The 27,301-nt window shown below is 46.5% G+C and overlaps 1 protein-coding gene across 1 annotated transcript; it reads right to left on the reverse strand.

Annotated features, from left to right (window-relative positions):
- Nucleotides 1-11,435: 11,435 nt before the first annotated feature.
- Thbs1 (thrombospondin 1) lies at nt 11,436-26,929 on the reverse strand. The gene is made up of 22 exons (XM_057780889.1): nt 26,771-26,929; nt 26,152-26,246; nt 25,312-25,871; nt 24,417-24,492; nt 23,945-24,147; nt 23,728-23,850; nt 22,876-22,969; nt 21,349-21,522; nt 20,686-20,862; nt 20,196-20,369; nt 19,812-19,939; nt 19,553-19,705; nt 18,977-19,195; nt 18,434-18,541; nt 17,729-17,888; nt 17,482-17,600; nt 15,707-15,941; nt 15,296-15,523; nt 14,853-15,124; nt 14,358-14,455; nt 14,115-14,254; nt 11,436-13,508 (listed from the first exon to the last, which is right to left on the reverse strand). Exons 2-22 carry the CDS (start codon nt 26,216-26,218, stop codon nt 13,501-13,503), a joined length of 3,516 nt encoding a protein of 1,171 aa, XP_057636872.1. The 5' UTR covers nt 26,219-26,246; nt 26,771-26,929; the 3' UTR covers nt 11,436-13,500.
- Between the last annotated feature and the right edge of the window lie 372 nt (nt 26,930-27,301).

Raw genomic sequence — 27,301 nt, forward strand, 5'->3', positions numbered from 1 at the left:
ACTGTTAAATCCAAAATATGAGATAAATATTATGAGACCTGTAACAAGCAATGAGATAGAAACAGTAATGTAAAATTTCCCACCTAGACAAAGGGAAGGGCCAAAGAAATTTGCTGATGGATCCTACCAGACTGTTAGAGGTGAACTTACGTCAATCATTCTCAAATTACTCTGTGAAACAGTGAAAGATGGAGTGCTGTCAAATTCTGCTCACAAAGTCAGCATCCTCCTGATACCACGAGCAGACACGGACACGACAACAAGCAATGGTGTGGACCAGTGGTAGCAGGAGGATGCTGACTTTGTGAGCAGGGTTTTATCATTCCATGGAGCACACAGATGTAAGAATCACCAGTAAAATGCCAGCAAACCAAATTCAAGAACACGTCAAAAGTGCCATTCACCACAGTATGCTGCTTTCATTGCAGAGATTCAGGGGTGGGTCAACATATGCAAATCAATAAATGTAATATGTCATAGAAATCATCCGAAGTAAATCACATGACCGTTGAGATGTATGTTGAAGGGCTTCTTGTCAAAAATCCAGTAATTCTTTGTGGCAAAAGTCCCAAAGAGACAAGAAAGAAAAGGAATGCATTTCAAGATAAAGGATATCCGTGACAAACCTGTAGTCAACATTATACTAACTGGGGACCAGACTGGATAGCCACATGGGGAAGAATAAAGGTATGTCCTGTCTGTCTCCTTCCCTGCATGAAATTCAACTCTAGAAGAATCTAGTGCCTTAATTTAAGTCCCGAAACTGTAAGGGGAAGACAGCAGAGAAAATAGTTCAAGATATTGACATAGGCAAGTGCTTTTTCGCCAGGGCTCTAGTTGCTCAGCCATCTGTAAGTGGGATCCCTGAAATGAAAAGCTGTGTAGCAAAGGAAAACATTGAGAGAAGAGGCAGCCCACAGAATGGGGAGAATTCCTCAGTAACTGCACACTTGACAGAACATTAATATCTAGAACACAAAGAACCCCAGAAGTTGAACAACAGCAACAAAAAAAAAAAAAAAAAATCAAACAACCCAGCCAACAGATGGGCTAAGGAAATGAACAGCCAGTTCTCAGAAGATGAAATACAATAAACATGAACAAATGTTCTCCCTCACTAGTACGCAGCTTCAGAGGAACACAAATAAAAATGGCACCGAGATTCCATCTCACCCCAGCAGGATGGCAGACCTCAAGAAAATAAGCAACAGCAGATGCTGGCAGACGTGGACGTTAAGAGAACCTTATGATTGTTGGTGGAGCTCTGAACTGTTGTGGTCACTGTGAGAGTCGGCATGGAGGTTTCTCAGAACAGATATGCCACATGACTCAGCCACATCACTCCTGGGTGTTTAACCAGAGGAATCCAAGTTAATGTATTACGGACATATTTATACAGCAGTGGTTATTATAGTATTTCTCACAGTAGCTAAGTTATGGAGCCAACCTAGGTGTCCAACAACTTGGCAGTGGGTAAGGAAAATTTATGAATGTTTAGTGGGGCCTTTTTTAAAAAAAAAAAAACAAAACTCATAAAGAATGAAGCTGTATTGTTGGAAGGAAAGTGGAGGCAACTGGAGATAATTGTATGAAGTGAATTAAGCCCGTCTCAGAAAGACAACTATTGGTTGATTTTCTCTAACTGTGACTCTTACACACACACACACACACACACACACACACACACACACACACACACACACAGCAATGATATAAAAGTAGAAGTCAAACAGCTTAGGGGAACAAAGGGGCTAATAGGAAGGAGAGAGAAGGAGCCACATGGGAAACAGCCTCAAAGTACAGTATATACTTTTACAAAACCTTTAAAAAAAATAGAAGGAAAGAGGACTTTAAAAGGGGGAACTGAAATGAAGAAGGGGAGAAGGGCTTTTGCTCTCGGTGGCAGCGGGATCACGCCTGGATGAGCTAGATGGGCAGGGATGACAAGAATAGCTGGCTCATGACAGTGTGGAAATCAGCGGTCGTGGACGGTGGATTCTTGGAGGTGAGTGCTTGAACAGGTTCCTAGACTTCTCACACGAAATGACTCAGTCTTGGAGCTTGCTAACTTAGGAGTGTCATGAGCAATCTGGACGAAGCCTTGGCCGTCATAGTCAGGGATGGCTGTATAGAGCCTAGCATCTGTGAGCAGCTAAGTACTTTCTAGAACACTCTGGGCCTCCTTCACTTATTTGATTTCTATCATAGCCATTTATTGAGTTTTTCCGTGGGCAAGGCTCTATTGGGAACCACGAGATGGGATAAGTGGCTCATGTGGCATTTTCTGATCTACACTGGCACCCAGAAACACTGGACTAAACTTAAAATTTCAAGATTACTATATTTGACTCACTTCTGCTGGTAATGATTTTGGGGGAAAAATGATAACAGTTTATCACTGTATTGTGGAGAGGCTAAAGAATACAAGTTTTATTTTTAAAATTGTTTTTGTACCCATAGCCAGCTGCTCTCCTGTGTTAACAGGGAAGTGTTTTCTGCATTGGCTTTTGTATGCTTTTCTTTGCATTTTGGTGGCACTGCGGACTGAATCCAGAGCCTGCACATGATATATACTCCCTGTCCCTTGCACATGATGTTTACTCCCTGCCCCCCAGCAGTGCCTGCCCCCAGCAGCGCCTCTGCCCTTTATCTCTTTTTAAAATACCAGTTCTTTATAGAAAACCATTTCAGAGGAGTTAGCTGAAAGCTCATCTTTGGTTCTCCATTTCCAAGGTCTTTGTTTGTCCTACAGATAAAAATCACTTTTCTTTTGCCTGGTTCTCCCTCTTCCCCATCCTCTGTATATGTTTGACTCCGCACCCTTCATTTTTATAAAATGTTTTGCTGTCCTCTCAGAGTTCATAATTGCTTTACTCTTCTGGGTATCTAGCCAAAGTCATCGTCAGAATTTCCAAGCTTCTAATCTATCGGTGTTGCTCTTGGAAACAGCCAAACCTAGACGATTCCTTGCCAGTTCCCCCTCCCACCTGCTGCCTCAGAGGCCTGACTTCTACAGTCCTTTATTCTCTCGCTCCAACAGGGGCCAGTTGTTCTGTTGTCTGACAACCTCATAAGGACAAACGTCCGATAAGGGGGTTTATATAGTGCCTTCTTTCTAAATCCAGCTGGCAGTCCCCTCCTTGTGAACGTTTCATGTAAGCAGCATTGGAAGGTGTATTTTAAGCCCCTACTGCTGTATGAGGACTGCCTTTGCTGTCTAGTTAATTAGGTTTGTATAGTAGGGTGAAGGAGATGCTCTGAAAATAGGACCAATACCACATCTGGATTCTGGAAGTTATTTATTAAAAATATGATTTGCTATTATATAATTCAACTCCTATTTCTTCACATGTATATTGACTTCACGTTAAGCTAGCTGAATTGTATTCCAGATTGTCCCTATGAAAAAATTTCTAGACAATTTCTTATTATTGTCAAACTCACAGTGGTTGCCACTGAGTTTTTATTTTCTTAAAAAAATTTTCATGTGAGACAGGATTGCAATGCTGACTGGCCTGGAACTCACTATGTAGATCAAACTGGCCTTGGACTCATAGAGATGCACCTGCCTCTGTCCTCCTGAGTGCTGGGTGGGATTAAAGTTGTGCATAACCATGCCTTGAGTGACTGAGTTTTACAGATTAGATCAATGTAATTTGGAAAAAATATGATCTATTTTAAAAGCATAATATAAAATTTGTTACTCTACTGCTTGTTAGTTGCCTGAGAAGGGGTGGGGGAGAGGAAGGAGTCAATTATGCTTGTTCTAATAATGGCAAGACCAGCCAGTACTGTACATGTTCCTGTACAGCATATACAGAATGTTAGCTGCTTCTTCTGGTTTTGGAGTGTGTGTGTGTGTGTTACTGGGGATTGAATTCAGGGTCTCGTACACGGTAGATAGGTACTTCCCCACTGACCTACGTCTCTCATTCCTTCTTTGTGGATATTCACAGTAGGCGAAGAGCATTGCTGAGGTAGAAGCTATAGCAGTTGCCATTGATAAGTAAGCTTTCTTATGGGGCCTGCTTGTTGTCAGGTAGGCGTACTAGTTAGTGTTTTCCTCCGTGTCTCTGAATGCCGACTTACTGGAGGAGGCCACTTTTCCATTGTGTTTCAGTGAAGGAAGCCATTCCTTTCTGAACAGGTTCAGTTTTGTGTTTCCTTAACACATCACTGGAAGAAAACTGCGGGGTTTTAATGTCAATTACATTTGTTTTTAGAGAATGTCACACATATCGTCAACACACACCAGCCACTCTGCAACTCAGTTGGCAGAATGCTTGCCTACCATGTGCAGAGTCCTGGGTTCAAGTCTCTGGTGTAAACCAGGTGTGATGGCCCATGATGGTACAGGAAAAAGGGTTTTTAAATTCATGTCTTGTTTAAAACACTCATCCCTGCATAGTCTTTACAAGTGGAGACTGAATATGTGTGATCAAATCTTTCTTCCCGGATGCACTGCCCTGGGAATGCCCCTGGCCTCTGCTGAGGCCTGTTACTTGGAAGCAACTGCACAACTCAGGACGGTCCACACCTTCAGCCTTCCTCTTCTGTCCTCGGCAGTATTGTCTACTGAAAGCAGTGGACAGACACGTGAATGGTGAATTCCGGGGGTGGGGGGTGATGGCCGTGCCATTGGTCCTGGTTTCCCCCAGTTTCAGAATTGAGTGGCATGCAGTCTTCCCCGAGGACTGGGTGGAGACAGAGGAATTCTGACAGGAAGTCATGGAAAGATTCCTTTCCGTGTGACCCAGTGGAAGGTGCTTCCTCTTCAGCTCCAGTTGTTTCTCGGTGTGTGGAGGGTGCTAGTGCTTCATTTTTTTAAATCAGTGTTGTATGAGTTCCTCCTCCAGACTGCTGTGTACAATTGATTCTGAATTTATTCTGGGCGTTACTGTCTAGCCTCCTGCAGCTGGGAAGACTTCAGAACAACCCCACTTCCTGTTTGCACGTGTCAGGTGTGTGCTTTCCTGACACTTGAAGTTCCACTGTATTCCTGGACGCTTACCCAGGATAAACACGTTCAGTCAGCCACTTGACTGTGAAAACTTCCGATCTTTCTCCTCAGCTGAACTCCACACGTCTCTCCGAGGAGCAGCTGAAGTGTCTTCTGGAGCAGTGCGTATCCCAACAGAAATGTGTCCCTCTTGCCCTTTCTTCTGGAGGGGAAAACAAAGACGTTGACGCAGCCCTTGAGCCCCCCCAGCTTTGCCCATCCACCCCCTGCAGATTACTAGATGAGTCCAAAGTCGAGGACCAGAAATCCCCGCTAGATGATGCAAATAGGCTTGAGGACGAGGGGTGTGGACCTGCCTTGGGCTCCTATCTCACCAGAGCCTTGGCTGGGCACTACAAAGCAGAAGCTCTCATGGCAGACATGGAGACCATGAAAGAGCTCCAGTTCGCCAAGGAGGAGGCTTTCAGCGATGCAGCAGACTATTTTATGTCAAAGACCGTTGGCATTGGGAGACTGAAAAAGCCCCCTTTCTTGGAGGATGCCATCAATGTGGAGTCCTCTTCAGAAGACCGACAGCCAAAGCTTCATCCAGAGGAGCCAGCAGCAGCAGGTAGGCTGGAGAGCGTGTGGTTTGTGAACATTTCTCAGAGTCATCTCAACACAGTGATCCTGTGGGCTAAAGGAGAGGAGGGTGCAATGACGCGCATCGAACGTCAGCCCAGGCACTGCCATCAGGAGCGGGCAAGCCTAGGCGCGTGTTTATCAGTGTTCTTAAGAGGTAAGGAGAGGTTAACGCGCTCAGGAGTCTTCACTGTAATTCTGTCATCCTGAAGACAGTGTTGATTTTTAGACAGAGAGAGAAGGCGTTTTGAATAGCAATAAGTAATTTAAAAAGATTTCAGCCTCTAAACTTTAATGATAAACTTTGCTCTCAGGGAATACGTTTGTAAAATACCATGCTCAGATGTAAAATGCCTGCCCAGACCACTCTTACATTTCTAGATATGATGCATTTTACAATAGTGCAGTGGCTCAGGAGCCAATCACTATGAGTAGCTTTTAACACAAACAAGTATTCAATTACTTATCTGTGTCAGAAATTGATGTCATAATTTGTGAGCCTATTTAAACAGTTTAAGCTTTAATCTCTAATGTAGTCTACTCTAAAATCCATTCTCTCTCTCTCTCTCTCTCTGTTACTATCTATCTATCATCTATCTATCTATCTATCTATCTATCTATCTATCTATCTATCTATCCGTCTATTCCCTTTGAGGTCTATGATTGGTTCATTTTGAACTAATACTCACCCCAGTCCCGTGTTTCTGCCTGCTGGGCTACTTGACAACCCCACTCTCATTTCTCCATCTTTCCCTCTTAACTCATGTTTCCCTCCTGATTCCTGTTTCTTTAACCACTTGGGATGAGTCTGTATTGAGTTGGGTGAGATTACAGGAGAAGCAATGAATGCTGGGAGATGGGAGGTGTGATTAGAGGTTAGCCCCCAAGCGTGAATAGCCCTTTGCTGGGTGGGATTTGACCACTGCACAGAAGAGGACTCAAATGCACAAAGCACAGAGCATGCATGTGATGCTATAGCCCCTTCCTTTCCTGTCCCAGCTCCCTCTACATCCTGTTTGATACTTCCTTGTAACTACACCGTCACCACAGTTCTTTACGTTGAACCTCTGTAAGTTTGCATGTTCCGAGTATTTCCTGAAGGTGGCATTATAACACACACTTTCTGTGCTTGCTTTTTACACAGAGCACAGCGTTCTCCAGATTTACCCATGTTGCAGCATGTATCCCTGCTCTGCTCTTTTTACTTTGAGTAATATTCCCTTGTATTGATATAGCCCATTTTATCTATCTGTTCATTAATTGATAAGTTCTTGGGCCCTTTCCACTTTTCAGCTATTACATATAATGCTGATATAAATATTTAAATATGAAGTTTTGTTGGGCATTTTTTTTTTGTGTGTGTTGTTTTCCCTCGAGCTTGGGCATATACGAAGGAGTGGAATTGTGAGGCCTATAGTAACCTTTTGAGGGCAGACAATTTTTGACTACACAACCTACAACTTTCTCCTGATTCCCTTTTTATTGTCTTCTCTTATTTGATTTCATTGTGGTTCTACCTTTTTTGTTAGCCTTTCTACCAAAGACAGAAAACTATGTTCCATTTGCGGAGCAATTTCCCCCCTCTTTTTTAAGAGAAAAAGGCAGTGGGTCCTCATGAATCCTACATGCAGCATTTACTTTTGGCTTCAACCTACTCCTCAGAAGCTTCGTAGAAAGCCGAAAGGTAATTTTTACGTCTTCCCCTAAATCTCCAATCTTTCAACCCTCAATTGTTTTCTGAACTATAGCCCCAGTGAAAACAGAGACCTTATTTTCCCTGTTGATGTCGTCTGCAGTTTTTTTTTTTTTTTTGGTTTTTCGAGCCAGGGTTTCTCTGTGGCTTTGGAGCCTGTCCTGGAACTAGCTCTGTAGACCAGGCTGGTCTCGAACTCACAGAGATCCGCCTGCCTCTGCCTCCCGAGTGCTGGGATTAAAGGCGTGCGCCACCACGCCCGGCTCTCGTCTGCAGTTTTTGATAACTATTCTATAACAGCAAACAGGCTGTGGTCATTATGTTATACAGCAGAATGAATGACTTAATGCTTAACAGGCTGAGTATTAATTATGCGTGTATTCCTGGTTGCATAATCACTGTAGTTATTTTATTAGCAGATACACAGGAGCCTGGGGATGCTGTTGATGAACCAGAAGAACGGGAAGCATGACTTTCTGGGGTTTAAGCCTAAGAAAGTTGGAAATGAAGTGGCGCTATCTAATTTTTTTCCTGAATCCTTCGTAGTAGTGAATGCGTCATAGAGACTATTCCCCAAATGATCTCAATGTTTGAATTCCCTTCTTTGCTGATTACATTCTTTTGATAGTTTTGAAACTTGGGATGTAAATGTTTGCTGGTTTTTATTCATTGAAATTCCTGGGGAAATTGTTTACAGATGTATCGCTAATGTTATGATCTCAAGGATACTCTATAAGAACCAACATTGTAACATACACAGGTGGCGTGAAGTCTAGTGGACACTAGTTTATTGCTCTCTGTTTCATTCTGTTGGGGGCAGTGCAGGGGATGGAATTCAGGGCCTTGTGCATCTGGATGCAAATGTTTTGTTACTAAACTGTATCTCCAGCCCACTGTGTTGGGCTTATGTGTTTCCACTCTTTATGATTCAGGTGGATTGTGGCCACCGTGGCTTTTTGTTCTGCCTCATTTTCCCTTCTCTGTGCCCGTCTGATTGTTTGTCCACAAGTACAGCTTGCCTTGGGAAGAAATGAATTCCCATAACAAAGGAAAACTGCTGAGTCTGTCCTAGTTAGTGACAATACCTTTCTTTTCTCTCTTTTTTAAAAATACATTTGAAAAATGATTCATTTTTAGTTTATGTACATTGGTATTTTGCCTGCGTGTATGTTTGTGTGAGGGCGTTGGGTCCCCTGGAACTAGAGTTACAGACAGGTGTGAGCTGCCATGTGGGTGCTTGGGACTGGCCGCTGAGCCAGATGATACCTTTCTTAAGTTGCAGTGTGATGGATTTTTTATTACTCTCAATCTATTACGTTCTTCTGGAGGGTGGGCCTTTTAGCATGCAGGAAATAAAGGTGGGCCTTATTAAAAGAAAGTCTGTAGCACCACTTCAAGAGAGAATGCTTGTCCAGTTCTGGGTCAGTAATCTGATCTCATGAGAAGCTTTTATGGCCATGTGTATATGTTGGGTTGACCTCATAGATGTAAGACTAGTTCATTCCTAATTCATAATAAGCTTATCCCAGCCCAGACTTAGTTTGGATTACTGCATGGACAGCATTGTTTGCTTTTGTCCCCTTTGTTTGCTGTCCCTGCTTGACATCAATGATTGCTTATATATTTTCCTGACTTGCTGAGGTGCAGAATCCTATAGCTATTCAAGGGCATGAACATTCCTATGGCTATCTTTGTCCTGTCTTCCCGTTTCAGTTTCCTGTTGGTTCATTTCTGTCGATTTTGAGATACAGGGGACTAAACCCAGGGCCATGCACACGCTAGCCAAGAAGCACTCTCCCACAGAGCCACACCCTAGCCTATTGTTTACCCATTTAAAATAGCAATGGCACACACTGATGTCCATGTACTGCAGTGTGGTTTATCGTAATGCCTGACTTTTGCTGTGTGATGCTGGCAAAAATTAAAAGAGATCATGATCTTGGGTTCTCTCATAATGCTTTGTGGCACTCCTGGGTACTGAAGAGTTTGGTGGGAACAATCAGAGGGCAGGGGTGGCATGGGGGGCACTTGGAAGTGGGACAGAGAGAAGGAGGAAGCTATTATTGCGCACCAGCCCTTTAGAAGAGCGCAAGCTTCCTACATCCATGCTTTTCTTGTATTTGGGCTGTGTGTATGAGAGGGGGGTGGTGATGGAGAGACAGAGACATAGAGGAGAGGAGAGGAGAGAGAAGAGGGAAGCCGAGAGAGAAACACAAAGGAAGCCATTTCTAGGGAAATTGCACAGGCTTATGACTTTACAGACAGCTTCTGCAGATGGTGTTTGAGGTACAAGGAGCCTGGCTATTGCCAGAGTTAGGCAAGGGGAAGGAAATAATGAGGTTTGGTAATGAACTTTTTAATTAAAAAGAGGACACCCTTCCACAGCATGCCAGCTGAAAGTGGCAAGGGTGGATGAGCAAGCTATACAGTATAATTTAACAGCAGTCTCCTGATTTAAAACCTAACCAAGCCACACCATGCCACACCACTCTGGCTTCCTATAAGCTGGGGTGTTTCCTCCAGAACAAGAACAAGAATAAAAATTATAGGAGAGAGAGAGAGAGAGAGAGAGAGAGAGAGAGAGAGAGAGAGAGAGAGAGAGAGAGAGAGGAGAGAGAGACTTTATGAAGGTATTCAGGGGCTATAGTATAGTTTTTCTAGACAGGACTCTTGAGTAAGCCACCAACACCGCTTTGACTGTAAGTTCTGCAGGACCCAGTTTATGGCCTTCCAGCCAAACATTCCTAGAACACATGACAATAAACTCCCGTATGACTCAGAGTCTATTGTCCTGATGATGTAATTCTAGTTTTTAAAAGTCTTTAATCTGGTAGATCCTACTGACTTGAAGGTCGTTCCTACAGTGAAATGGAACAAGCCTGGCCTGAAAGCGCCGACCTGGCCACTTTTCCTGCCTCAGCCCGGAGTTCTCCATCATCTTTGCTGCAACATTTTGCTAAAAATTCAATAGGATTCTCCTTCAGGAATCCACATAGGGAGCAACCTGAGCGGAGCTGAGGCCACATTTCAGTCGTTGTTACTGTCGATCATGTGCTCTGCAACCTGTTAGCTGTCACTGCTTCTCTGTGGGCCTGTGGGGCAGGTGCGGCACTTCCTCTTTGCCTCACACCACCCAAGTCCGTGGTTTTCGACTAGAGAAGTCCAGGCAGGGAAGCAGACTCCAGTTCACACAGCCAATGTGTTCTAGTGTTTCCCAGACCTCAAAGCCATCTTTCACCTACTAGTATTTCTCCCTTCATTTATCTGTTTATTAGAATTGGAAATTAATCAGCTCTGCACATCCATGGTTAATCCATCCAAGCCTCAAATTCTGCCCAGATGTTGAACAGGATAACATTGTCTTCACTGAATAACTTCACACCCACATACATGCCTTCTAAAATTTGCTGTGTTGTAACAAAGTGAACAAAATGATGATGCTAATGATGAGTGAGTGTGTGTGTGTGTGTGTGTGTGTAAATGTGAGTGCAGGCACCTACAAAGGCGACAAGAGGACCTCAGACCCCTGGCAAGTGTTGCAGGAGATGGCGGTGCTGCCCACAAGGGACGCTGTGCTTCGGCTCTCTGCCAACTGCTAAGCCATCTCTCTAGCCACACCTCTGTAATTCTTTAGTTCTCTGTTTGTGCCCTAAGTCTGCTTTCTCCAAACTACTGTCTGAAGCACTAGACTCAGTCCCAGGACAGCTCCTCCCTGAGGCTTCCCTGGGAGCCGCTGTTCTGTGATCCTGTGATATCACGTAGGGTCAGGAAAAGTCACATGTTCTCCCAGCTGTCCTTTCCTTTGTCATCACTGTTCCTTTTAGAAACAGAACTGGACTTAGAAGATTCAACATAAGACACCTAATATTAATAAAATATGAAATGTTTTCTTTGGGGCTTTGTGACTCAAGGGTCATTTTTATTTTAAGGTTTTCATGTGGCAGATTCATGCTTGTTTTTTTCTTTCAAAAAATCTAGCAATGTGTCTTCTGAGTCTAGTGTCAATCACACAGGAACCATGAATGCTATTTCCTGCCATGCTGTATATGTGGTTAACTGTGCTGTTGGTTAAAGGATGACTTTTGCCCCTACCCCATGAAGCCAGACAATAAAGAACAAAATAAACACAGACACAGAAAGTATAAATATAAATTTCCATATGATTTATTGTTGTTCCTTGTACATAAGAAACAGTAAAATACAAGTTACACTGCTTTAGAATGTAAAATGGATAAAAATGTGTACAAAAAAAAGCATGTTCCTAGAAAACAGGGGTATTGGCAAATAGTAAAAACTGGGGAGTCAAAAGCAAAGACAAAAACTAAACCAAAGAAACAAACTAAAACAAAATAAGAAAAACCGACATTTCTTCAATTCAGTGTGCAAACATATAAAAATAGAAATACTAACTCTACAGACAGTATTTCCTGATAAATTATTTAAATAGCATATCTACATAGCTGAGATCTCTGTTCCAATGGCGATGAGAAAATAATTTATAAAAATAAAGCAACAGAGTACAAGATGTTAGGACAAAACCAGAACCTTGAGAGGTTGTATTTAACATTTCAAAGCTATTTCTTTATTGGGATCATCTTCCGCAAAGGATGCTTATGCTATCTACAACACTGACTTTTCAGACACGACAGTAGTTTTAAGTTTATTGACACTTAAACTCTTTCTACTTGATCCAAAATTCTTTACTCAGTCACACAACAAATGAGGTAATATTTGTATATAAGTTCCACCTTTGTCTCTTGTGGGGAAATGAGAGAGAAAAAAAGAAAGGTGATTATGTTTTCTCCTCCCTGGAAATAGGCACGGGGTGGTGTGGACTAGCCCTAGAGTGTTCATGGCTTCCTTTACAAGGAGAAGATTGTGCAGCTGGTGGCCACCTAATTCCACTTGAAAAGACAGAAAACCCAGGGGAAAAGCCAAGAGAGCCTGAATCATTCACTCTAAGCCCCCAACCGAGAAGCAGCAACTTCTGCTGGCTTTCTACACACTGGTTTTGGAGAGCTTTGTTGATCCACCTCAGCTACCTGCTCGCAAACATTTGCCATGTGCAATCTAATTCCAGGTAGAACAGGGTTAATAAATAATCTGTATTTACAATCTTACAGTCATAAAGACTCACTACGAGGGTGATTCAGATAGTCCCACGCTTCCTGTTTCAGTAACAATCCTTCAGACGTGTCCTCTCCAGAGTAGGGAGAAAAAAAATATAAATATATTACATTGCTAAAGCGTTTGTTAAACGAAAACCAGAAGAGAATTGGGAAACTCCATGGTAACCGAGGAAACAGAAAAAAGAAAAGAGGAAAAGGAATGTTTCAGGTAGGTTGATAGAAAATTTGTGCCGTTCTAACCATAAAATGAAGGCATGCTGCCCCTCCTGCAGAGGCAGCGAGAGCTCACTGAGATGGTCTCCTGTGCTCCTGCTACTTCTGCACATTGCGTGTGCAGAACAAACCGTCAGTTCCAGCATGACCAGCCAAGGGCAGCCAGCGTGGCCTTACACTTCTGACCCCTACCCTGACCACTGCAGATGTGTGAGGAGCGCCTGAAGGTAGGAAGTCTGGAAGCCCGGCTTTCCTTCCCTTCCTGTTACTCAAGCGCCCGTATGGATGGTAGGGTTAACTCACACAGGTCAGCAGATGGAAATGCAGCAAGTCTTTCTGTCTGTCCCCTGAAAATGACTTAGTACCGAACGAGTAACAGCTCCTCCGTATTCTCTTCATACCATCGTCTCTCGGGTAAGCATCCTCCTTTGGCTCCTGCTTCTCCACTCCTGAGGACCTACGTCAGGGGTGGCTCGGTGCTGAGTTCTAGCGAGTCCTTCTTTCTCTGACGTGCCTGGAAACGCTTCTGAGAGCGCTGCCTGGAGATGGCCTCACAGAAGCCCTGGCTCTGTGAGGAAGGCAGAGTGCAGTGGGCACCTTCCCCATGGGAAGTAAAGAGACACTTTCGCTTTCGCGAAAGCAAACTGACGTCATTAGTCTTCATGTTCTTGGAAGATCCATTCTCATTCGTTAAAGGCCGAGAGTGTTGAGTCTGGGTTTGAAGACTACATTTTCTTGAGGCAGGTCACAGGCTCTAGAAGTCCATACTACACAAGAAGAGAAGCAAGGAAGGCAGGGAGAGGTGGTCCTGGCAGGGGGGTTTCCTTTAGCCCTTGGTTCCAGAAGGTGCAATGCCAGTGCTGGTTATGACTGACAGCTAGTGATTAGGAATCTGTTAAGTAAGCAAAGACGCATGTAAAGGGAAAGCAATCAACAGGCACACAGTCATCCTCGTATGAATCACTGGACTAGCGGCTCAGGGCTGACTCTCTAGCTCTGACAGGGACAGAATCATGAGCTTGCGGACATCAGACTCAGCAAATATGTACTTGCTCTGTGGTCGGTCTGATGCTAGAGTTCAAGTAACCATGGGATGAAGAAAATGGAGGCACTAAAGCTAAGGCTATTAGTGAAAATTAATACTCTTCCTGTGCCTGGTCTTGTGTTGTGATGGCATGAATAAAACCGTAAGCCAAGTGTGAGCTACATAAGCACACAGACCTTCAAAGCGCTACCAGAAAGGTCTAATGTTTGTAGCTACTTGCTTACTGTCTGCCTCCGACCTGTGCAGGAGGAGTTCAGAGACTGCTGGGCGAGCTCATATTCCTGATAAAGATTCAGGATGCCATAGATTTCACGTTTAGCATTGTATGCTCAAAAGCAAAATGGAAATGACCAGCCCTCTCCCCAACATCGTCTTCACATGAGACCCTTCCGTCACTGCCGTCCTTTCGATCTGTAGACATGTTAACTGTATGTTCGTGGGTGTTGCTCCTACCTCGACATTCGTATTTCATGTCTGAGAAGAACACCATTTCTTGAGAGAAGACAAATAGGCCTAGTCTACCGCCAGCGTAGGTTTTATCGTAAATGGGTCCTGAGTCGGCCATGATTTTCTTTCCTTCATACATCACCACCCTGCACAGAAGAAAAAGACCTCATTCATGGGACTGCCACTTCCTGGTCTTATCCTCTGAGCCGATTTGGTGGCTATAGTGAAATGCAATCACGGCAACCTTACCTGATGTAACCCGTCTTTGGCCTGTGGCTAAGCCGCCACCTGTAAGCAGTGAAATCCTTCCAGCCTATGTGACGAGGGTCATGCCACAGGGTGCGCACCTGAAGGAAAAGGACCAGAAAAGGTTGAAACACAGCCTCCTCTGAAGATTAGTGTTTCATTCCACATGAAACAGCTTAAAAGGTACCGAGTTGACCTGTGTTTGGAGAAGGGGCAGTATGGAACTTTCCCGAAGTCATCTCTCAGTTACTGTGTGTCACTCAGTGACCATAAAGCAGAGAGGGGACAAGGAAAGAAGGGTTTGGCTTGAAGTGGCTGATGCTGCCTGAGGATTTAAAGCGAAACTCTTGGCTTTAACCCACTCACTTCTAGCACACTAGAGTTCTGTACCACAGTTGGTGAAGCTGGGAGCTTGACAGTCAAGACTCCCCAGTGTGAACTGTCTCCTGTCCTCCCCAGGGGCCCATCAACTCCCTTCTAGATGATGTAGCTTCTCACCTGGCCAGGGGTGTTTCCTGTGTGCCACAGGGCATTCCGCAGGTGCTCGCCAGGCCCCGTGGTGGAATTCACAACCTTTACAGACAGGCCCGAATATCCCTGAGCCCTTGTGGGGTTGGTGTCCCAGTAGGTCTGGGTGACTTGTTTCCACATCACGACGTAGAAGCGGCTGCTGGACTGGTAGCCGAACACGAAGCCAGCATAGTCGTCATCCCTCTCGGTGTTGATGAAGAAGGTACCACTGAAGTCCACGGCATTAAACTCATCATAGCCTGGAAGGACAAGACCAGAGTCAGATTAAAGGCGGCGACTTCTACAGGGTTCTCCACGATGTTCCCAGATACCCTGAGGTCATAGGTCCCCTCCATAGGCTCAACGGTCATAATTCGTGTTTGCCTCCTTCTGGCGTTATCCCCTCTGGATCTAAGGAGCTCACTACTCACCCACAGCAAGACCAGGGTCACAGTTCACTGTCTGGACAAGCTCTTTGCCCTGATGGCGCACGACCCAGTTAGGGTCATTTTGGGAGGTCCCCTTGGGATCTAGAGGAATCATCTGGAACCGGCGGAAATCGGTTTCACTGATGTCAACGTTCTCAGGACAGATGTCATCAATGTCTGGCACACTGTCATGATCAAAGTCATCTTTGCAGGCGTCACCTCGGCCATCACCTAAGGTCAAAGAAGGCAAACATTGAGTGAAATTCTGAAGTGCTATTATGAGTGGGTCACAAATTCACAGTCTCATAGAAATACTGGTGTTTGGCTACTTTGTCTTCTCGGGGGCTCTGCTTTTCTTCCTCCTAGACAGCTAAGGTGTCAGGCATGCTATTCAGTAGTGGCCACATGACTCACCATCAGAGTCCTTCTGGTCAGGATTGGGCACCAGCCTGCAATTGTCCCTGTCATCAGGAATGCCGTCATTGTCATCATCATGGTCGCAGGCATCTCCTTTGCCATCTTTGTCATGGTCGGCCTGGTTGGCATTAGGCACATAGGGACAGTTGTCCATATTGTTCTGATGGCCATCCTCATCGATGTCCTGATTGTTGTCACAGGTGTCCCCTATGCGGTCTGAGTCAGAGTCCAGCTGGAAGAGAAGCATCAGCGGAGGGTGAATCGAATAATACATTATTGCTAATTATTGTTAAAGGTAATATCAGTGCCCCTGGGGCAGGGAAATTCTCTGTGTTGGACATGGACAGTGGGACCCAGGTTTACTTCCCTATTACCACAGAAGGACTCATCAAGTTTTAAAGAGGGTTTTACCTTGATCCTTATTTTTATGTGAAAGTTGAGAAGAGATATTTAATATTTGAAAAATATACACAAGAAGGCTTTCTAACTAACACACAGTTATTTTTACACCATTCAAGGGAACTCGATGTTTATTGTTTACATCGTAATGCTAACTGAAATCCCCTGATGTACATTTTGTAATTTCCCATTGACATTAACAGCAAACTACCGACAGGTGAACTTCTACTCCAGGCCTTGAATCATGGCACAGTCTTGAATCATGGCTTAATATGTATGAGATATTTAATTACTTTTTTATTTTTGAGGCATTTGACCTTATACATCTATTCCATAAAGATTTCATCTGTTGGCACAGATAAAGTCAAACCCTAAAATTTTTTCAAAACAGATTTTCCCAGAATGCTTACCACTCAATATGTGTCAGGTGCTTAGGGACTGTTTATATAAACACTGGATGTTTTCTTGCTAGTATTTACACAGACTTTGTTTTTGAGATTTTTGTATGATGTTTAAATTTGCTTATAAAATTTACTCTTATCTGAGGAATCAAAAACTCATTCAGTGAGGTTAAGATGTTTAATAATCTGGTAGGCCCACACACAAATAGATGATCTCTTCAGAGAGTACAGGGCAATCAGGGTTTCCTATGATGCTGGCTTGAAGTCATCTTGCTTTTAGAATGATACAACTTCATAATTAGGAGGAACTTGAGTTCTCATTTCTCTAATCCTTAAAAATATTTCTGTTTGAATTTCTGATTGCTAAACCTTTCAGAACCATCATTTTAAGAATAAGAAAACTCACGATGCACAATGACACAAAAGGAGAACTCTGGCCCTGGAAACCCGTGTGCTGACACGCATCTACACCATTGGGAACCCGTGTGCTGACACACACATTTGCACCATCGGGAGCACCCACAGCTTACACGGGGAGGAGCCCAGAGGCTGGGTTCATTGGGAGAATGGGAGAAATCAGGCTTTCTCTAGCTCTGAGAAGTCGTTTAGCTTCCCGATTTCCTCCCAGACTGTTGCTGGCCACGACACAGGTGCTTATTTCACTTCTGGTTACCGCCTTCCTGTTTTCCACGCGTCGGACACGACTGTAACTGCCAATCTTAGCTCTGTGTGTAATTTATCTTAACGGCAGCAGCAAACAAGACCAAGGTCACAGGATTTCTACACTAATCTCGGGAGAGTTTGCCAAAGGCTCATATCAGGCAAACTCTTTACAGTGCATTGCAAATGGCTCTGGGGATCCCGGGAACCCCAGTAATGGTGGAGCTTGAAGTCTGTTGAACTCACCGCCTTAAAGGCATAGAAAGGAAGACACAACACCTCCTGGAGTGATTCTGAGGGGAGTTCACCTACCTGGTCTGGATTGTGCTCCAGGGGGCAATTGTCACACTGATCTCCAACTCCATCCATGTCAGTGTCCTTCTGGTCCACGTTGTAAACATACTGGCAGTTGTCTCGTTCATTGAGGATGCCTATGGAGGAAGTATAGATGGGAGCTGAGTCCTGCAACCCCATACATGTCAACTAAATCCCACAGTAGCAGACACTAAGCCCTGTGTGTCACTGTCTCTTCAGGCCGTCAAGCCAGGGAAAGCCTTACCATCTCCGTCAATGTCCACAGCGCAGGCATCCCCCTCTCCATTGCTGTCTGTGTCTGCCTGGTCAGGGTTGTGGTTGTAGGGGCAGTTATCACAGCGGTCTCCCACGTCATCTCTGTCCCAGTCATACTGGGCTGGGTTGTAATGGAACGGACAGTTGTCCTGCACAGAGGAGAAATGGACATTCTATGAGACTGCCTAGAAAACCAGCTGATGCCTTCAACCCATATACAGAACTATAAACCCCTAAGGATCTGCAGTGGTCGTCTTGTACTTGGTCGATACACTAACAATATTCAGTGCAGGTAAAATACCAACATGGGAAGACATGATGGATGAAAACTAGATTCCTTTTTGGTGACAATGAAGAGAGACACAAGGTATAACTTCATCATCTCAGCTATCATCATAAAAATACATTCAGACATTATATCTGAATTGAATCTTGGGAACACAATGCTATGTGTATTCTCTGTAATTTCTCAAACTGGGAGAGGCCATGATGAAAAATGAACCTCTTTAACCATTCTTTAAGCAACACCTGTGTCCAAAGACTATGGAGACGCACTGACGAGTTTCTAATGATCTAACACATCAGTTTGGCCTATGTGTTTTGCTATTGTTCTGCAAGGCCCTCAGATTCTAGTGTTTCGGGTTGCCATTGTTCCACGAGGATGGAGGAGGACTAGAGAGCTTCTTGTCCCTACCCTGTCATCTGGGATTTTGTCATTGTCATCGTCGTCATCACAGGCATCACCGATTCCATCTTTGTCATAGTCTTCCTGCCCTGAGTTGGGAAGGTTGGGGCAGTTGTCCTAAGGGGGAAGAAAAGAAGACACGCAACAGCTACAGTTAGCATTCCCTCGCTTGGTGCATACATGAAGGCCCACACTGGGATATCCTAATAGAAAGCTCAGGCGCAGGCATGCTTTTAGGGCAAGGTGAAGCCACGAGAGGTATTTTAGGAGGTTACTCTTGTGGAGTTCATACATGCTGTGGCCGTAAGGCATGCGCACTCTGCAAGGCACCAGCAGAGCGGCCTTCTTGAACAAAACAATTGACTCTGGGATACAGATGTCAAAAGAGCCTGTTCTATTGGAGATCTTGGCACCAAATGACTCCAAGATGATGAGAGTCAATGCCCTTCTGCACCCGGGAGGCTTAATCTTTGTTTCATTTTCAGTTCCTCAACACTCAAAATTCCTCGGCACACTCCCGAGAGGGAAGCCCACCAGGGAGGCTGGCGGTACCTTTTTGCAGTGGTAAGTTGCATTGGCCACGCACACCAGGTTCTCGTTAGGCCAGCCGTCGAGGTCCGTGTCCTCTCCACAGATGATGCCATTGCCCGCGTAGCCAGGCTTGCACTCACAGCGGTACATGGGGTCACTGTAGTGGCCCAGGTAGTTGCACTTGGCATTCTTGTTGCAGTCGTGTGTCCCATCCGTGCAGGGGTTTCGTGGCTTGCACACCTGAGGGCACAATATCCCCAGGCTATCACAGAATGCTCAAAAGTCCCAAGACACTATAGAGTCTAGGTCCCTCCCCTCCTGAAGCAGACAGAGGCCCTACTAGGAGAAAGGGGGGATCCTCTGTCCCTCTCCATTCTGAGTATATCCAGGCTACTGGAAAAAGCTGACATTGAACTGCCGAGCATGTAAAACATGGCATCTGTAAGCCCATCGGACACAGTTCCTCTCAGCACAGCAGTTTCAAATTATGTTGGCCGCCCAGTCTTATATCTGAGACTGGGCATTCCATGCCCTCTGCTTGTCAGTGGTTTGGTCTACAGCCCTCTTCTACTACTCTGTCCTGCTCCTCCACTGTACCTGCTTGTTGGCCATGGCATGTTCGACCCCTCTGCCAAAGGGCTGGGTGCCAGTGAACCGTGGCGGGCAGGGCAGGCAGTTGTAACCAGGGTCTGTGTTCTTACACCGGTGTTCTCCATTGTGATTGAAGCAGGCATCAGGCACTTCTGTGCACTGTGGATGAAATTGAGAGTTTGCTTAGCACTTGGAAAAAAACGCTGTCTTAAGGAAGGGCCCTGGGCCAGGTTAGCTGCTTTCTCCTTTCTGATTGGTTCCTTACCTCATCGACATCTTTGCACTGGATGCCATTTCCACTGTAGCCAGGAGGACATGCGCCACATTTCCAGCTGCCATCAGGATAACTGGTACACTTGGCACCAGCGAAGCAGGGGTTGGACAGGCATCCATCTGAGACGAGGTAAGAGATAGGTGGTAAATGGCTGCATCTAGGTTGCTGTTACTGTCATGTGCTACTTAGAAATGGTACAGAGGAAGACATCGTAGGGTCTCTGTTACTGGGAATGGTCCCCATGCATCTTAGAGTAATCAGACCGCCAGGACCAATGAGAGACGGACAGCCTCCCCTCCCTTAGTGAGTGCTGACTGTGACATTCCTAGATCAGAAAGCTCCCAGGGTGGATTTGTTCCTGGCTTCACAGCTCACCAATTGGACAGTCCTGCTTGTTGCAAACTTGATTTTCAGTGACGTCACCAATGCAGTCTTTGCCTCCGAACTGGGGTGTGGGGTTGTTACAGAGTCGGTTGCGTCTCTGCACCCCTCCTCCACAGGTGACAGAGCAGATGTCCCATGGTGACCAGGGACCCCAGCCTCCATTGACTGTAAGAAAATAAGCCGCATGTAAAAATTCAGTTTTCAGGTGCTTTTGCTGTCCCAGAAGCCTGTCTGGAACCTGTTGGAAGTGCCGTCTAACCTGGCCATGGGGAGAAAGCTTGGGAACCGAGGATGGTTGGAATGTTTTTCTTTCTGTTTTTCATTAAAAGAAGTCGCTGAACATGCAGGACTTTGCTTCTGTTTTTTCTCTAGTGATTGAGCCCCCATGCTCCACGGTCCACTGAACTGGAGGCCACAGAGAGGAGGCAGCCAGCCCGGTAGAGCTGCCTCCCATGTGTCCCGGGGTCAGGCCCACACTTACTTGGGCAGGCGTCTTTCTTGCAGGCTTTGGTCTCCCGAGCTTCACCTTCACAGGGCTTCCCATTCATCTGGGGGCTGGGAGAGTTACAGAGCCGGATCCTTGTGATCACGCCATCCCCGCAGGTCACAGAACAAGACGACCATGGGGACCAGTGGCTCCAGCCACCATCCTGTTTAACTGAAAGGTAAATCGGATAGTCACAAACGGTGCTGCTTTCGAGGGGGCCACAAAGGAAGTCTCAGACACCAGTAATTCTAACAAGTGGTCACTTAAACTAATGAATAGTAGAAACTATGACCACATGCCAATATACAGGAGAGATAGTATTTAGCTGTCTGTGTGAGTTGATATCAATAGCCAAACATTTATAGGTTGCTGGTCAAGAGCCAAGGTCTATTCAAATTGTTTCATGTGTATTTTCTAGAGAAAATGCCTAATAAAACTTTACCAAGAATGGTTATCATTCCCACGTTATAGATGAGGAGGGGCCTCAGCGAGGGAAGGCCGTGCTCAAGAGTGCAGAGGTTTGGAGTATAATGAAGACTCAGATCTCAGATCCCAAGCCCAGAACCTGTGCCCTCAGGCTCCTCGCTACAAAGCTCCTCTTGGTGGGGACAGCATGGAGAAGTGAGATTGTTACCCCTTAGTGACCATGATGCTTACATCTCTTGTCACACTCCTGGATGTGGCAGGTCCTTGTCTGTACTGAAGAGCCCTCGCATCTGTTGTTGAGGCTGTCACAGGAGCGACCGCGCTGCTGGATTCCATTACCACATGTCGCAGAGCAGGAAGTCCACTCAGACCAGGGGGACCAGCCGTCATCAGCAGAGTCGCTGGCTGTGGGGAGAAATGGGGTCATTTGGCACCCAATGACCGTGTGACCCGTAAGAGATCTCCCTGGACAAAGGGCACAGAGGGTCCATCATGCAGGAGAAAAAGCAGCACAAATCTTGGACCAGTGGCCCAGGAGTTCATCCCGGGTCATCATGTGTACAGGTCTGGGGTGAAGGCGTGCCCTGCGAAGGCCTGCTCACACAGCATGTCCTCTCCTGCTCCCCCATCAAGGTTTCTCCTCTGTGCATCTCAAGCGAGTTCCCCCTTACTGTCTCAAGTGTTTCCAGGTACTGATGTCGGAGAGCATCAGTGTCTTAGGCAGCTAGTCTGTATCCTTCCTGTCAGTCAGGAAAGCCCCGGGCCAGGTGTTTGAAGGCAGTCTGACGGGGCTTTGTCTCTGCCTCAGCCATGAGGTTAGCGGGCTTGTCTGTCCTCTTACCCTGGCGTCTGGTGTTCTCGTACTCAGTTTCACAAGAGGAAACTGTTTGTTTACTATCTGCTCAGACACCATGACAACAATCACAAGTGTCTGCCAGAGGACAGGGACTCCTGGTTCAGGCTCACAGCCCCGCTAGCTCTCAGCTGGCTTTGTCCCCTGTAACTCACACCTCAGATAGACGTTGGACAGAGAAAGATCTGCCCAACACAGAAAAACATGGCCGTGCCACGATTGCTACCATGGGGTTGACTCTTCTGACCCATGGCACACATGTGCCACTCTGTACATGTGAGTGAAGGGCAATGGGACATCCCTGGTTTCTTTCCGATCCATGACGAGTCACTTTTATGTCCTGTGCCTTCTGCATTAATATATCTCCTCAGCAAAGCAACAGTGCTGGCAACAAGCCCCAGAGGTAGAAAGTCACACAGCTGCAGAGTAGCTGGGTTCTTTTTATCACCCTGGAACTTTAACAGATGCTAATCTCTTAGGGCCTCCAATCATTGCAGATAAAACAGGCACCTTTTCAAGCCTCAATGCAACCCTTACACCAGCTTCTACTAATTCTTGGTGAATAATTTTCTCTAACAAAAAGATTAATTTCTAAAAGCAATCAGCTTAAGCCTACTGCCATATTCATCTTTTCTCCTCACAGCATAACACCAGAATCCATAAACTCCTTCAAGATCATTGCCTATGCCATAATCCAGATGGGTGGTTCAGATTTGGTCACCATGGAGACTCCGGCTCTGTTCAAGAGACTAGCTTCTAGTTATCCAAGTCTGCCTGCAAGAATCTGATTTGAAATATCTAATGAGCTGGGAGAGGCCGGTCTCCAGTGTCGTGTCCAGCTGTCAGGATGTCCCCCCAAACTGAACTAGCCACTGAAGAAAGGTTAGAGCATTTTTGGAACTTACGCCAACACCGGGGACAGCATTCTCCATCGGGAACGGTGGCATTGGAGCAGGGCATGATGGGGCAGGACACCTTTTTGCAGATGGTAACTGAGTTCTGCAAGGCAGGTGAAGGAGAGGGAAATATGTTACCAAGCACATCGCAAAGAGGAACTTTCTGTGGCCTTTGCTAAGCCACGATTCAACCAGAGCTGTAAATGCGCCAGCAGAGTAGTTTTTATAGGAGGGCTGTCCCTGCTGGATCTGAAGTCCTCAGTGTCACCTAGCTGCAGGGTGGAAAGTTCTTTTTAACTGCTGCTCTGTCAAGTGTGGAGGTCACAGAAAACACATGTGTGCAAGGGAAGTCACCAAACTCTGTAGTTCTTATCAGCCTCTCAAAGGTAGATACAGCTTTATCACCGATTAGAGAAAAATGGGAATTTAACGAGGGTTGCATCCCCAATTCAGTAATCAGTGGTTTGCATTTTAACTTACTTTCCCTAGTGAGCTCGAGATCTGAACAATGTTAGAAGAGCCTACTTGCCAGAGATGAATACAAACCAGGGCTAGTCTGAAAAGAATGTTCTGAGCAGGTTTTATGTACCTGACATTCAATACTTGGTCTTTGAACTTAAGCAGCTAAATTACTCCAATGTTTAGGTAGATTTGTTCTCCTAGCTATTTAGCCTGATATGGGATTAAGACTTTGATAACCTTTCCAGAGTTAAAAAGGAATTTGTAGATGTCATAATTACATATTAAAGGAAAAAAAATCACTTTGATAGCAAGGGAGTATTTAAAAACGGGTGTGGTCATTTGAGTATCTCCTGAGACACATGTCACTAAGGCTTACTGGAGTTTGTGAGTGTCCCTTACCTGGCAGTGACACTCAGTGCAGCTATCCACAGTCCATTCCTCATTGTTCCTGTACTGAACTCCATTGTGGAAGCAGAGGGGAGGCCGCCTCAGTTCGCTGGCCAGCTCTCTATTCTCCTCCGTCTGAAAGGGGAGAGTGCTCATGAGTGTCGGGCCTCCCACGGGACCACCCCGAGTGATCGTCAAGGGCTGGCCAATGGGAGCAGAGGCTACTGACCACTTTGCGGATGCTGTCCTGTAGTGTTTTCACGACGGTGCGCAGGCTGTTGAATTCCAGGACCATGCTGGAGAGTTCGTCACAGGAGAGGCCACAGATGGCTTGCAGGTCCTTTGTTTTGTGACCAGTGTAGTCGGTGCGGATGGCGGGGCTGGAGCCATTCACCACGTTGTTGTCGAGGGTCAGAAGGATGTTGGCAGCGGCTGGGAAACAACACGCGAGAGAAAGGCTTCAGCAGCTGATGTCACCAGCCCCTGCACGTTCTTGGTTGTAAGAGACATTTCATTTGGGAATAGGGATGAGGGATGAGTGTCGAGTGGGTGCGTGCAAGGGTGGCGCACCCTTTGAGGGTCACTTCTGTATACTTCAACTCTGTTTCCCTGGGATGCCATGTACGGATCCTGGAGCTGCTTACTTTTCTCGGGGTATTTTGGTGGGATTCCCCAAATCTTACAAACACAGGGGTACTCACAGCTGGAGCAGCCTTTGTTCCTGAGAATGTCTTCTGGGGTGGTTCCAAAGACAAACCTCACATTCTGCAGCACCCCCTGTGGGCAGAGGACACACAATGTAGACAGTGGGGGTGGGTGGGGCGGCCTATCTCATTTCTGCTTGGAAAAGCACGTGACAAGCACTCCCAAAGTTTAAAAGAACTGTTTTAAGATCACCCTGCCAAAATATCACACGGTCATAAATTGCCAAACAACTTCAAAATCCTCATTGTGTCTTCTGCCAACTTGAGCATCTTACAAAGAATCCAGTTATCTAGTTAGGAGACTGCTTGGGGTACACAGGAAATGGAATCTGATCCCAAGTCTGGAGAACAGGATACTCCGATACATTCCCCAGTGTCAAAGAGTTAATGTGGGAGGGAGTTCAAAAACTTGGGGAGAGAGAGAGAGAGAGAGAGAGAGAGAGAGAGAGAGAGCGCAAGGCACAGCAGCATTTGACTGGACTGCTACTCCTACCTTGGATCCAGACTGGAAGCATCCAGAACACCCTATAACCAGAGACTCAAATGCTGACAAAGTACCCTTTTCAAGCCGTGTTAAAATGGGCCGGTTATTCTCTTAAGAGCGTATAAGCAGTGTCTGCTAATGGACTAGGTTGAGTGTAAAAGGAAAAGCATTTCTTGTTTCTCTGGGTAGCTGTGGAAGCATGATTCCCAGGCCCCTACCTCACTACAACTTAGTTCTTATTAGAAACGTAATTTCTCACCCGACCCGCCAAATCTGAAACCCTGGAGTTTGGGGTAGTGATTTGTGATTTAGCCAGCCCTCTGGGGGTGTCTGATGCTCCCTACATCTGGGAATACTTTAGACTACAGACATCTCCACATAGCCTTTGCGACAGGTAAGAAGATTTACCTGAAAATTGTCGTTGGCGTCTCCCTTGGCAACGCGGAGCCTGGCGACCTTGGCCAAATCCCTGGTAAAGATGCTCTGGATGGGGACGTCCAGTTCTGCGCTCTCCATCTTCTCACAGTCAATGTAGAGCTGGGCTCGGTCCTCTTGCACAAACAGAGTGATGCTCTTCCACTGGGCAGTGGCCAGGAGCGCTTCTTCAACTGACACCACTTGCTGCTTCCCTGGCAGGCTCAGACTCAGGTCCAGGGTGCCTGCTTTGCCATTGGAGACCACACTGAAGATCTGGCCGGAATTGTCTTTCCGTTCCACGGCCAGGAGTGTGCCCCGGGTCTTCTTCATCTGCCTCAAGGAAGCCAGGAAGATGAAGCCTTTGTCGGCCCACACAGCATCTAGTAGGTCTTGGAACTTGTCATCGGGCACAGGGGGAATCAGGTTGGCGTTTTCAATCCGGAAAGCTGCACTGGACAGGTCAGGGCCCTTCACCAGTCGGCGGCCCGAGCCCTTGCGAGCAGCTCCAATGAGTTCGAAGATGTCAAACACACTGTTGTCGGCCCCAGACTCTGTAAGGCAGACAGGACAATCAGCTTTCTAGGCTGCCAGAGGCAAGGCGAGAACTCTTGGTGATCACCCAGAGCGCTGAATGAACACCGGCAGGGGAACTACACCTTGGCACTAAGGACGCAGAGGAAACAGCCTAGGGAAAACACAGGAGGGGGATAAGAGAGAGAGAGAGAGAGAGAGAGAGAGAGGGAGGGAGGGAGGGAGGGAGGGAGGGAGGGAGGGAGGGAGGGAGAGAGAGAGAGAGAGAGAGAGAGAGAGAGAGAGAGATCAAAGACTCACCTGGAATGCGATTGCTGCCACACACATGCAACAGGAACAGGACACCTAGTCCCCAGAGCAGCTCCATGGTAGAGCCCCTGTGCCCAGCACGGAGCCTGTAGCGAGAAGCACAGGATATTAGAACCAGAGACCAGGACACAAGGTGGGAGGGCAGAAGTTGTGTGTGTGTGTGTGTGTGTGTGTGTTTGTCTTTGGCCACATATGTGCTGAAAATAAAGGCAAAAGGATTTACTTTCCAGAAGGCACCAGTAAAAACTAAGAGCACCAGAGACAGGGGATTGTGGTGTTCCAGAATGAGGGGCGTAAAGTGATTTGGGGTTTTTCTTTGCAGTCCTTTAGACAAGACTACAGAATGTATTTGGGTACATGGATGGCAAAGGTCTGAGGCAGCCTAAAGAGTACTCGGTGAGAAAATCTTGGGGTGTCCTGGAGTAATTGTGAACCCTAAGGCTGGAGAGAACCAGTTCCAGAAAGTTCTTAAGGGACAGTTAGGGCAAAGAGACCGGGAAAAGTAGAAAAAGTAGACGCTCGAGGGGAGTCGCTCGCTCGACCGACCGTCTGCATCCTAGGGGCCCGAGGTGGCTGGTCAGGTGCTCAGCAGCGGCGGTTGGTGGCTTACCTGTGTGCACTGGGGCGCAGCGGCGGGGAGTGGTGGCAAAGGTGCAGTGAAGGACAAGGACACCGAGTCTGGTGGAGACGCTGGGGTAGCCGGTGCGCCCGGAGAGACCGTGGAGGGACTGGGTGTCTGCGTCGGGATTGCCTGCAGGAGTCTGATGAAGCCGGCTGACTCCGGGCAGTGGCTGGCTTGTTCGAGGATCACCGGACCATTTAAAGGGACGCTCACATTCCTGGGAATCGTCCTGGCCAATAGGAGTCGGGGCAGGAAGCGGCAGGAGGGGGGCGGCGGGGGACTGACTACGACACGGGTTCCTCTCTCCGCCTCCCCCCCCCGCCCGCCCCCGCCCAACGCCTGGCGTGCAGCTCACGGGCTGAAAGTGAAGGGGGAGACGCTGATCGGGCACAGGAGCCCTGGAACTTCTCAGAAAAATAGGTCTCCACCCAAGCAGCCTTGGCCCTTGGCTTACTCGGGCTCAGGGCTTAGGCTCTTGCGCCACGGAGGCTGGAGGCGCTCCTCATGAGGGTTCCAGCC

Source organism: Chionomys nivalis, chromosome 9, assembly GCF_950005125.1.
Source record: "Chionomys nivalis chromosome 9, mChiNiv1.1, whole genome shotgun sequence".
Taxonomy (NCBI): Eukaryota; Metazoa; Chordata; class Mammalia; order Rodentia; family Cricetidae; genus Chionomys; species Chionomys nivalis.